We start from the raw sequence: 13,416 nt of genomic DNA, 5'->3' as shown, positions 1-13,416 counted from the left end.
GGACTTGATGGGAACTACTGCAGGAACATCTTGATCTTAACTCGTTTGATCTTCATCATGTGATGGTTTGGTGTCTGTGTGCAGGTCGGTGTCAGACAGCTGTATGTTCAGATTGAAGTGGCTGCAATGTAGGAGTCCACCACTCTTCTAATCTCTGGGAGTCCCGGGACCAAAGGCCTTCTGTGCTGCTGTGGGGAAGTTCTCCACCTCAACCCTCTTTGGGTTTCTGTCGCTCCACTTCTATCTTGGATCAAGATGGAGCTGGTGCCGTCCAGCAGTCTGACTCCACTCTTGCCAGAAAACATCAAACTGAAAACAACTGACCAGCCACAAAAAAAAGGTTTCAGAGGGAAGCAAGAACTTACACCCTCTCGTCTCTTGAAGTTTCCTGTTGATTTTTATTTTTATAATCCCACCAAACGGTTTCTTTTCTTCTAATTGTCGCCCTTTTCCATCATCAGAATGGGGTTTTAATTGTTGGTGCGAGTGTGGAGATCAGTGGACATTTGTAAAAACAGCCGTATGTGATTCATTGACTTCTTTTTGTACATGATCGTCTGCTTTTTGTTTTGTTTTTCGGTTGTGAAGAGGTGCAGAATTTGCCATATTGTAAACATATAAACAGATTTGTCTGCATTTCTTAAGTGCCTTTTTAAAAGAACGATTATGGACAATCGCCTGGGCAGTGTTTGATGGTCAACGTGAATGCGATGAAAACTGGATCTTTGAGTTCTGTCTACAATTAAAACATTCCTTTGCAATTTGGCTTTTTTTGTTTGAGGCGGCGTCTAAAATGTATGTAAAGTTGCTCAGATATTTTCATGTAGACTTAGGCCCAATCCCAATTCTATTTATTTACCTTTACCCATTCCCCTTGGCTCTTGAAACAGAGTGTAAAGGGCAAGGGCTTTGAATTTTAGCCCTAAGAAATGGGACAGCACCTGCACACGTCATCGCGATCTCTTACTATATATGAGTTTGGCGATCGCTACTGCTGTAGTTATTCAAGTTGTATTATTTTTTGGTGTTTATTATCAGGAAATAACCGAAGGCAACAATATCATGATATCATTACAATATTATGTGGCAATAAGTTCATAACTGTACCGTGGCCATATTTATCTATGTAAACACACGAAAACAACAATTAATTCCCAGCCACTAGACTATTCTGACAGCATTCCAGTGTCTGAGATGAAAGTATGTTGTCAAAACACAGGAGTCAATATTAGGGATTATAGACAGCAAAATGTAGCTTTTTTTTTTTTAGTGTGACGGTAAAACACAAACAGTTATATATTAAAATGTGCTGTTTGGTGTAAAAATTCATAATAATGACAAAAAATACAAATTTGTGCATCTCCTGACTTCCGTGTGCAGCCATTGTGTTTTGTACATGGTTTATTCTTGGTATTTTTTATACCCCTTGGTTTCGAGTGTGGTCCTGAAAAATCTAGTTTCGAGGGCTATCTAGCCCTCCGCCTTCAAGCTAAAAAGAACTGGGACACCCCTTCATGTGAAAATGAGGGTTTTGAGGTAGAATTGGGATTGAGCCTTGTATTTTTTTTAGCCATAAATCTGATGATGAATCACTTTGTGAAACAACTTCATGATTTCATTTTGTTTTTATGCACAAGGTGCAAGCTTTAGCCCAACATATTTGCAGTAAAATGTCGGCGTCTATTACTGTTTATTTCCTTTTAAGTAATGGGTGGAAACAGTTCATCAAGATAGCTCAGTCCTGTCTGGACACACAGACCTTTTCCAAAATGAAGCTGCTTTTTCCTTCAGTGATTTTTGTCAGGAGAAACACCTTTAGTTGAGCTGAAGTAATCTTGCTTTTAAATGGATTTAAGGACATGTATGTTCATTTGCTAAGGATTGGTCAAATTATGCACCTTAAGGTTTTAAAATGAAGGTTTTGTTTTTTTGTGTGTGTAGGGTCTGCCAGAAATGTCTACCAAGTGTTAAACAAATTCTTAAAGCTGTTTTTATTTTATTTTATAATTTTTGTTTATTTCTACAGTTCTATGTTGATAATGGTTTTAACTATTTCGTTATAAGAATACACTGAAATTTCAATTCTTTTTAAGAAAAAAACAAGAATTTATTTGAAACTGAATATTTTCCTGGGCATATATAAAAGATAAAGTATATCTGGGAAGGAAAAAACTTTCTTAGATAAAGGTGTTACAATAGATGTCAAAATCTTGGTCTTTGATGACTAAAAATGAATCTCCAATTCCTAAATGCAACACTTGAACTCAACCTGATCTTTGCATAAATAAACCAGTGATTCAAACTAGTCACTCACAATAGCGGTTCACTTTCTATGCAACTCATGTGGCCAGAAATGAAAAGAGAGCTCACAGATGTAGATCAAAACAGTCAAACCACATGTAAGACGTTGATGTTAACAGTGGCCACAAAATGAGCATCTTTATTGTACAAAAATCGATCCTCATCCATTATGACATGGGTGGGTAACATGCTTGAAAGTATCTCGGTGTCCATCTTGTATACATTCTTACTGAGAAACGTCCATTATGAGAGCCTCTTGCTACAGAAACATTATGCCCATTTTGAAAAGCATCAGAGGCACTAATGCAACCCAGATGAGCTGCCCCACAATAACCTTTTCCATTTCCTCCATTATAATAACCATCATTTCTTTAAGTCAATGTACATGACTGCCACACATCAAAGTAAGCATCCCACTCCCGAATCACCTAATCAAGTGTTCAGATTTAATCTGGAAGAACAATTATATCATTTGTACCTTCTCCTGACAGTTCGGCAACTCTCGCATGGACCGGATTCTGTGTGCTTTCCCTTGAGGACCACTAGTTTCTTGGACATCAGGAAACGTATGTGGAACTATCGGTCATCTTCAAGCTCTTCAATCCCTCAGGACTGCTGAAGAGTTTCAGCATATCGACCTCCAGAGGGTGAAGATGTCCACTAATGATCAGCGAGTGCAATGGTCCTCCCAGGTCACAAGATGCCAACTCACGCAATGTTCCAGAACGGATGGTCTGATCCTCAGCTCCGACGCGAGCCAGACCAACACACACAGTGTCTTCTGTCATTGCTGCGTTAAAGAAAAGAACAGAATAAGACCTCTTATATGAAGTGTGAGTGCTCAGATTTGATTTCAGAAGGCTCTATTTGGACAATGTAAGCGCAGTTGCATTTATGGCATGTCCGAATCCACTTTCGCAAATTTAAAGGGAGGAAAAACAGTTAGCGTGCCCAGCGCATTGTCGATAATTTCTAAATGAGTTATGGTTTAGTTTTGGCAGTAAAGTGCATTCAATTAACCAGTCTCATCTCCCATTCCCATTAAAAAAAAGAGTTGTGGTTGCACACATGGTGGGTTCTCTATTTTCAGACAGACTTTATAAGCACTGTAATGAGCCGGATTCCACTAAAGCTCCCTAAGGTGAAGGAGGTTCAGGAGGAGGTAAAGTTTTTATTTATTTATTTATTTATGTATACAATAATATTCTTTTACATTTTAATCATTTCAAAATTTTATATTTTAATATGTTTGTGTGCTGCTGCGCATCCCTGTGTGTGTAATCAGCAATGTGCATGTGTATTTTGGACTGGCTATCGCTTGTATAGCAATAATATGTGCATTAAAGTGACAGCAAAAGAAAAAAAAACGCCATTGACTTTACACCAGCTTTTAGTTGGTCAAGGGCAAGGTCTATTTCATGCTCCAACAATGCAATGCTCCAAATCTTTTTCAACAACATGGTGCTGTATGTGGAAATGATGGCTGCATTACGCCTAAAAAAAAAAAAAACTTGTCGAGTCTGCCGCCATATTGCACCGGGGGTATAAGATAGGGGATAGAGTATGTGTGTGTGTGTGTGTGTGAATTATTAAATGCACAGTGAAGCAAATTTGACGTGCAAATATAGTAAATTTGACTCTCGAATTAAGCAAATTTGATTTGCAAATGTAGCTAATTTGACTCGCGAATGTAGCAAATTTGACACACGAATGAAGCAAATTTGACTCCAATAAAACAAATTTGACGCGCGAATGTGGCAAATTTGACGCGCGAATGAAGCAAATTTGACTCGCGAATGAAGCAAATTAGACGTGCGAATGAAGCAAATTTGACACGCGAATGTGGCAAATTTGACGCGCTAATGAAGCAAATTTGACTCGCGAAAGAAGCAAGTTTGTCTCGTGAATGAAGCAAATTTGACTCATGAATGAAGCAAGTTTGTCTCGTGAATGAAGCAAATTTGACTCGTGAATGTAGCTAATTTTACTTATGAATGAAGTAAATTTGATGCGCAAATGAAGCAAATTTGACGCGCGAAAGAAGCAAATTTGACCCGCGAATGAAGCAAATTTGACCTGTGAATGAAGTACATTTGACTCGTGAATGTAGCTAATTTTACTTATGAATGATGTAAATTTGACGTGCGAATGAAGTAAATTTGATGTGCAAATGAAGCAAATTTGACGCGCAAAAGAAGCAAATTTGACCCGCGAATGAAGCAAATTTGACTCGTGAATGAAGCAAATTTGACTCGTGAATGAAGCAAATTTGACTCGTGAATGAAGTAAATTTGACTCGTGAATGAAGCTAATTTAACTCGTGAATGTAGCTAATTTTACTTATGAATGATGTAAATTTGACGTGCGAATGAAGTAAATTTGATGTGCAAATGAAGCAAATTTGACGCGCAAAAGAAGCAAATTTGACCCGCGAATGAAGCAAATTTGACTTGTGAATGAAGTAAATTTGACTCGTGAATGAAGCAAATTTGACTCGTGAATGTAGCTAATTTTACTTATGAATGAAGTAAATTTGACTCGTGAATGAAGTAAATTTGACGCACGTTAACAATAATCATGTTTTTTTGTTGATTAAAGGAAAAATAGATTTTTGCTCTATAAAACAGAAATTCAGATATTGTGTGCAAATTGATAATAATACAAGGCGGTAATCTGACAGCAACCAGCTGCCTACAATTTTAAGATTATTAGCTATTTACAAAAATCTGATCTGACAGAAAAGCATATGCACATGTTTTTGTGAACGTGTTCATTTTTTTGAATTGCACTCATGCTAAGTGATCTTATAATGGTTTATAAAGGTTTCTGTGCAACATTTAATAAATGAGGCCCCAGCTTTTAATCAAATCTAATCCAATTTTCCATCAATTCCTGCCAGTACATCTAGTTGGCCAAACGTCCAGATGGTTCGACCGCAAAGTTCATTCAGGATTTCATGCGATGTGGAGTTTCTTACCCAGTTCCTCGCCACGATCCCGTCGGTTCTGTAGTATCTCTAAGAGCTGCTCAGCTGCCTGAGCGACAGTCATATACCTGGGAGGCTCGTAAATCTTCCGACCCCTAGAAACAACATGAGCAGAGGTATCTCTTATCTTCTATTCATGTCGAAATTGCAGTTGATGCACAGAACATTGAGCAAGTAGGTCATCGTTAATGCAGCTTCAATTTTTCTTAGCATGCATTAGCCATTAACTCGCCGTCAATCTGTCCTTGATGAAATCAGTCGACTTGAGGAAGCTGAAGACATGCTTTGAATTTCTTTTTGGGGGCCTGCAGTGAAGGGCACCAGCCTCACCGGACAAGCATCTGACTGTGACCAAAATCATGCAGCGGCATATGGTTATTCCATTTCCGAGTAAATGGTACAACAGTGCCAATAAATCTGGGAGACATTAGCACACTTTCCAGCCTTGAACAGGGAGCACACGCATGGCCTAATGCTGGTCTCCATATAGCGTATATAGTCCAACACTAAAACCCATTTGGGGTTTATGTGGATTGGATATAAAATTACACAAAGTGCGCAACCATGGGGGGAGATAATTACAGGACACCACAGAGAGCGAGCAAGGAGTTTACGACCGTCCTCTACGACATCAAGCTGAAGGGTTTCGGAAAGACTTCAAGTCGATGAAGTTTACTGTTGCAGATAAAACATATTTCTGAAAAGTTCAGATGGAAAAATTATACCGTGGCAGTTCTGGAGGCGGCCCAGGGAAGGTCCATGATAACATATCATACGTCCAAGTCAAACAAGCTGCTGCGGTTTTTACTGTTGTTATTTTTTTTCCAGCACAACCAGTCTGGTCCCCCCCAGAATGTTAACTCAATGTCTGCTGCGAACCACAAATCGACCCACCCGGAAAGGCACCACAGACTTGATATAAATCAGAGAAAGTGAGAGAGAGTCTTACCTCATTAAATTCTCCATGGACTGCTCTTTGACTTTGATATCTGCGAAACAGGGGAGCCGTAAGTGTTGTGCGATACAATAAGCTCAGGTTTTATAAACTGGGCCTCTCTGGATGTTACAGTCACATCATAAATAGTGGGGTAACCTCTCCATCTGCGGGCTGTTAACCCCACGCTGTCTGCAGCATAAGTACATTTTCAGACTGCACCTGAGAGGGGCCCTTATTGAGAACAAAGCAAAGACTAATGTACTAATCGTGACCAGTCATGTTCTCACACCATGTCTGCACTGAAAGCGTCGCTGTTCAATAATGGACAAGTTAAAGGCTAGTCTTTAGTGCCAGTGAAATAGGAGAACCACTTTGGTTACGCAAGCAAATGTTAATCTTACCTTACAAAAAATACTGTTTTCTACACAATAGCTACTCTCTTCCCAGGTTGATTGTGTAGGCTTATATTTTACAATACTATAATAATACTCAAAAGTCAATATTTTCAAACCATTGTTTTTGATTTAACAAAGTCACACAAGTGGCAATAGCTATGTTTCTATTCAAAAATGTGACTGATTATCGCATAAAAGACGTGTAAATAAGGCAGTGTTTCATCTAACGAGTCAAAGAGAACGAAATTGTCACTTCCTGATTGACTGGCGATAAATCTCAACAGTAAAAGCAGAATTTGCTGTGGTAGGAGAAGTTGTGTGAATTTTATTTTTTTTAATAAACGACTTGCGCCTCAGAAGCCGACGCACAACGAACGTGTGGTGGCATTTGAAGGCGAGAGACGCAGAGCACAGACGCTCTTGACAGTTCTGGAGGTCATTAATAATCTAATAACACTAATACTGAAATGGTTAAAGTGTTTTAGAATTACCAAAACAACATTTCAGATGTTCTACAATGCACTCAGTCTGCTGGGTTTGTCCATTCATACACATTTTTATTATCACATGATCCCTTATAACAAAATCACATGACCTTTTTTAATGCGAATACTGGAATTTGTTGGGTAAAAGTGCTTGTATTGTAGTTTATGTGCATCTTATCGAATAAAAAGTTTAATCTACTCAGTTATGCGCATGTGTTTTTATGCATATTTTCAAAATTTATTTGCATCTTGGCGTTCACATTAACCCATTTTTTTATGCGCATATTCAAAATGCGCATTAAAATAGGTGGATGAAAACGTAGCAAATTTCACATCTGTCACAGAGAGTTTTCATGTACGTGATCGTACGTTCACACAGACAGCGGCTAGAGCGTCAAAGTGGCCGGAAGTCATTTATTTTTAATGAGAGCCGTCGGCAATAAGCAGCGAGGAGCAGCGTGACATGTCTTCGCTGGTGTGGGCGTTAAGGAGAGTTGAAATCAAGTCAACTTTATGTTAATGAGCTATGACGTGTTTCAGCAGCAAACAATCAGTTTTACCATTTGTTGAGCCTCCCCGTGCAGTTTGATAGAGCAATTTGACTCGGAAGCTGCTTCGTCACACTTAACAAGCGGATGGACTCTTATCCATTTGATTAGCATTGTTTCTATTGGCTTATGCATTTTAACTCTCAGAATTTCAACAAATTTGTTATAAACTGTAAACTCGCATACATACCACATGTTTATTTGCCTCATTTAAAACATAAAAACATTTTCAGATTGATATTTTACTAATCTCTCAACTCCTTTCTCATCTGGTTTTGGAAAATATAAAGAGATGTTTCAATATGGACCATTTTGAGGGATGTAAACAAAAACAGTGGTCCCAATGTGTTTCCTGTTTTACATTTTTAATTTCTATAGCGTCCTAAAATCCAAAATAAGCCACATATCGATAAATAATGCTATGATAGCTGTTTTAACATTAGGTTGTAATTGAATCGCCTGTTACAGTTATGAAATAGTTTAATAACAAGCAGGAAATATTCATGGGCCAATGACATGACCACATTGAAATGGTCTATACTGTTAACATACAATCTCTATGAGTTTAAGCCTCAAGTTTTCCAGTAAACATCACATCCATAAAGCTGGAATTATATTCTTTTTTACCTTATCCCCTGCAAAAAGTGGCCGAAACAGAAATAGCTGTCAGAATTTTTATTTAATTTTGTTTTGGGATTCAAACTATAAACACCCTCAAATAAATTGACCAATAACTGCCCGTCTGATTAATAGCCCATGTCTTGTTAGCAGCGTTATGATGAATGGATGTGGTGTTTAGCCCCTGTGTTTAGTCTATGAGTGTGTGTGTGCTTTTGTTGTGTCTGCTGGTTATTGTGTTAGATAAGCGCTCTTGCAGCCAAGGCCGGACGGGGAGGTGTTCAATTCCCGCCTCCCTCTGTTTGCTTTTGAATAATGAGGTTAATAACACTGATCCCTCTCTTGCTCATTTTTGTCCACACTCTTGCTCTCCGAATCCTCAGCTGGGAAGCACCTGGGGACTCCCGCCCCTCCCCCATATCCCACCAGCCAATAAGAGGTGAGCACAACCAGCAGACTACGATTTTTGACCAACATTCATTACCAAAGACGAACTCCAATGGGAAATCCCACTGGTACTTTGGAAGATGTGGGGTTTATTAAGAGTTGGCTGGAAATCTCTAAGGCACGCAGATATAAACGTAAATTATTTGCCACCATCTGCCTTGGGGCTACCAAACCACTTGCAGTAGGCCCAAGTTTAATGCGCGCCCCGAAGGGAAATGCCTATTTGACTGGATGTCAAAATAAAGGGGTTGTCATGTCTGGATTTGACACATTAACTGCTAGTAGCTTTGTCTACATCCAAAGACGCAAATTAGATTTAGGTCCCATTTACACTAATACGTTTAGTTTTAAATGGTGTCTTAGAATGAAAATGATCCGCATCCACACTGGTGTGTTATCTAGCGTTCCTGAAAAGATCTCCGTCCACACTACACCACTCTTGCATGCGCTAAAGCATATGTGGTTGTCTGAGCTCCAGGCAGTCAGCGGTTGCTTTGAGCACACCTCCCTAGATCAGAGCAGCGAACGTTGGACAGTTCATCAACAATTAACCGATGGATCACAACTCATTATAGTTGTTAAACGTGATCTTTAATTCACCTTGTCTCTATCTAATGGTCTTTTGAATCTATTACTTGTTCTCAGGTAATGTGTTTTGGCTGAGCGCAAAGATTAGTTATACATTATAGATATATTAATTCATGTAACCACGTACACTGATTCTGCATATTGACTGATTGCTTGTCTTTATTTCCTATATTATATAAACTTATTGTATATAATACTTACCATTATTGATTATTAAATTTGATATTCAGCAAAAGGGACACAGGGTGTGTTTCATATTTTTCAATGAACGTGAAAGGAGGCAGTTCTGCTATAGGCTCCGTTTTGTTATTAATATGCATACAGTGAAGATGACGCTCAAATAATTATGTAGTTACATGACGTCTCAACATTTCTGGCATCTGTTAAGTTGTTGATATCAAAATAAAAATAGGCAGTTCCTTATTTCATGTTTTCATTTTATTGTTTAGAGGAATGAGGTTATAAAGTACTCTAGATATGTTACCATCCAAAATTGTGAATTAACTTTATGAACAAAACTTGAATATCGCATAAAGGAAGTGCGAATAAAGCAGCGTTTCCATCCTAAAGTAAAAGAGAGCACTTTAGGACACTAATTGACTGGCGCAAAATATAAAAAGTACAAACGGAATTTGCTGCGGTAGGAGAAGCTGCGTGAATCTTTTCTTTATTTAATAAATGACTTGCACCTCAGAAGACAGTATACCGACGCACAACGAACGTGTGGTGGTGTTTGAAGGCGTGCGACGTGGAGCACAGACGCTCTTGACAGTTCTAGAGGAATTTAATAATATAATAACACTAATACAGAAATTTAGAATGACCAAAACAGCATTTCAGATGTTTTACAATGTGCTCAGCTGCTGGTTTGTCCACACATTTTTACCACCACATGATCTCTTATAACAAAATTACAGGATCTTTTTTAATGTGCATACTGGATTTTGTTTGGTAAAAATATTTCTTTCGTAGTTTATGCACATCTGTTCTTATGGAATAAAAAGTTTATCCTACTTCTTTATATGTGTTTTTTATGAGTATTTTTAAAATTTCTCCACATCTTGGCGTTTCCATTAACCTTTTTTTTTTTTGCGCAGATAAAAAATGCACATAAAAATAGATGGATGGAAACGTAGCTAACTTATTGAGAAAAAGCCCCAATCGGGTAGTCGAATGTCTGCAGCCATGCCTCTGTTTTCAGATTTCGTTTTCCTCCATCCACACTGAAACGGAGCAGCAGCGTTTTAAAACCAAAATGACCTCCTCAGCGTTTACAAAAAGCTCAGTTTTCAGGGCTTGAAAACTCTAGAGTATTGTGGAAAGGCGGAACCATAGCAAAACCTATGCATTTTAACAGTAAAATGTATTAGTGTAAATGGGGCCTTTTGCGCAAAAATAAAATATCGCATAAAACATTTGCAAATAAATCCCCGTTTCCATCCGATGGGTCAAAGAGAACAAAAAACATTGCCAAATATTAAAAGAAATTTGCTGCAGTAGGAGGAGCCATTGTGGGTCTTTTTTCCTATGTAATGAATTAGCTGCTCTTTAGATGTTGATCATGAAACACAATAAACGTTTGGTGGGCTTTGCTCTTTGTGTTTCCATAGTACTTTTTTCTTATTGGATACAAAACGTTTATCCTATTCATGTTTTATATGTGCATTTTCAAAGTTTATTCGCATTTTGGCATTTCCATTAAGCAATTTTTATGCGGTATTCCATATTGCGAAATTCCAAAACAGCTGGAGACTATTGAAGATGCGTTTGGAGGCGTGTGGGCTAAACAGAGCCTACCAACTGTGTGACATCATGCAACTTTCTGTCTAATTATAACCAATTTGAAGGAAGTGCTTACCCAGCAGGCACAGCGTGTGCAGGCCCATATCCCTGTTCTTCTTGATCTTATCATAGAAGCTCTCAGGTCTCCACGTGTCCGTCCAAAACACAATAGACACCGTCTCTCCAAAGTTGTACAGCTGAGGGGGGAAATGCAATCTTAATCACATTGAAATTACCCTACTCACACTACATCCATGTTTGTATGGAGCAGAATGTTCAATTTTCAGTAGCCCAGATCTTTCCATCAGAAAGGTGCTTCCTGTTATTCATTAAGCATGACATCACTACGAAAACTAGAGTGCTGCACAGCTGACACAACAGAGTGTCATTACTGCACATAAACTCATTGTTGCATACTTTAGGTCATACAAGTCGTGTGATGTATGTAGGAGGACAGAGGTAGGGATTAAGTCATCCCGCATTTACCTAGCCAGATAGTGAAGACCACTAGTGACCTACAGTAGTAAGCATTTAAACTGGATCAAAATCTTTCTTTAAGGTTGTCCTGTCTCTGGGCAATTTAGGACAATTTGGACAAACTATTTTTATATAAGGACAATTTTGAAAAACTATTTTGATCTAATTGATGACTAGTGTAGATGCATTTGCTTTAGATCAGCCATCACAAATTCAATAGTATTAAAGCCAGAATCCACATGAGCACCCTCGATTATTCTGAACAAGAGATCATCGATCACGTGATCAGACATCAGGGCCGATCACGGGATTGATCTATGACGTGAGACGGGCATCGTCATGTTTACTTGCGGCCTGTGCAATTCTGTGCATCACTACGAAACATAAAAATAAGCAAAACATAAAATAAGCATTAGGTGCTTAAAACACTGCATAACTGTGATAATATGACAGGTCTTTCTCTGGCTCAGCGCTAGCCAACGCGTCAAGGCTCAGGTTGATTTTTTCAGTTGCTGCTATGAGTTAACAAGCTAACGCTAACTTGTCATGCTTGTCAAGCTGGATAACAAGTAAAACACCAGCATCACAGACTTTACAGTTAAAGAACGTGTTCAGTAGCGCTTAAATATTTGCGGGAAATGGACGTTTTTAAAATTTCAGTACCGATTGGTACCGAATTTCAGTATCGTGACCACCCTATTATGTAGGAAGTACAACAAAACACATCTTTATCAAACAATCCTTGAACTATAGAAACAAAATTTTAGTTTTTTTTTAACCACAGATTTTGCTAATAAAAAACCACACTTTTTTTGAGCCATTCCAATTTTCTGAAAGCTCCAATTAGTGCATCTTGATCTGCACCCAAACACAGTAACTGCAAAGAGTGTGTTAACCTACCAAATCCCTTTTGTAGCCTAGAGCGGCAGCTGCGGTAGGTGATTTAGGACCTGCTTTTCCTACCAAAATAATATCCTTTAGAAAAGGCAGCGCTGATCTCAGATCATCTTTGAACACATATCGTGAGCTTAGGGCGGCATCTGGGGCCCCTTGGTACACAAAGCTGCCCTGACAGGTCAATACAGGGGACTGTTATTGATGGCCACTAGGCTTCCTTGATAGACTCCGTTGGGACGCCTACGACACAATAGCTGCAATGCCATTTGATCACTTTCACGAGAGACTGGGCACGAATGAAGCATGATCACAAAATTCCTTCTTGGGAGACATACACGCTGACAATGGAACCACGGGAAATCTTAAAAATTGAAGTTGCGAAAGTGGCAAGCAAAAAATTACCTGCAATCCACAGCAGCCCACTGCATTCATGATGGAGGCATTGTGAATAACGCGGTACTGTATCCCAGCATTCAGTGCTCGCAAAACCAGGTCACTGTGGGTCGTGGCTCTGGAGAAAAACAAAAAAATGCAGCGTATATCAATCCAAAACATGGCCCTCTATCAGCATTTCTCTTACTACCGTGTTGGGCTGTTTACAATGTGGAAGCAATCCAAATTGCGCCACAGACGCTTATCCTTTTCCATCTCGAATATATCATTAAACTTTATTAAACCCACACATTCTTAAGCTCAGGCAAACGAGGAGTCAGACCCCTGTCCCCTCCCGTTATGTGGGTTTTGGTGGTTTTGGATGGAAAAAACGCTGGAGCCGAACACTTCGCAAAAGCCTAAAAGCGAGCTATAGGGGAACGTGTGGCGTAATTAGCTCATCACTTTTTGGTGCTTTTCCAAAGTAGCCAAACCACAGATGTCCAAATCCCACTTCTCAAAAGATGATGTTACACCCCAGAGCATTGTTGCTCAACTATTCTGTGGCTCAAATATTATGAAT

General features: G+C 38.9%; 2 protein-coding genes across 6 annotated transcripts in view; one reads left to right on the top strand and one right to left on the bottom strand.

Annotated features, from left to right (window-relative positions):
- The window catches only part of slc30a7 (solute carrier family 30 member 7), a 40,517-nt gene extending 37,151 nt beyond the window's left edge, over positions 1-3,366 (top strand). For all 5 annotated transcript variants that reach the window (NM_001444072.1, NM_001444070.1, NM_001444073.1 and 2 more), the window contains 1 exon segment: positions 85-3,366. In NM_001444072.1, the coding sequence (NP_001431001.1) occupies positions 85-132 (48 nt within the window). In that variant the 3' untranslated portion in view covers positions 133-3,366.
- The window catches only part of dph5 (diphthamide biosynthesis 5), a 14,790-nt gene continuing 3,787 nt past the window's right edge, over positions 2,414-13,416 (bottom strand). The window contains 5 exon segments of the mRNA NM_001007386.3: positions 2,414-3,091; positions 5,279-5,382; positions 6,237-6,276; positions 11,164-11,284; positions 12,864-12,972. Coding sequence (NP_001007387.3) covers positions 2,859-3,091; positions 5,279-5,382; positions 6,237-6,276; positions 11,164-11,284; positions 12,864-12,972 — 607 coding nt within the window. The 3' untranslated portion in view covers positions 2,414-2,858.

The sequence above is a fragment of the Danio rerio genome, chromosome 22 (genome assembly GCF_052040795.2).
Source record: "Danio rerio strain M-AB ecotype USA chromosome 22, GRCz13ab, whole genome shotgun sequence".
In the NCBI taxonomy this organism is placed as follows: domain Eukaryota; kingdom Metazoa; phylum Chordata; class Actinopteri; order Cypriniformes; family Danionidae; genus Danio; species Danio rerio.
The sequence above is the reverse complement of the archived record's forward strand: the minus strand, read 5'-3'. Positions and strand labels throughout refer to the sequence as shown.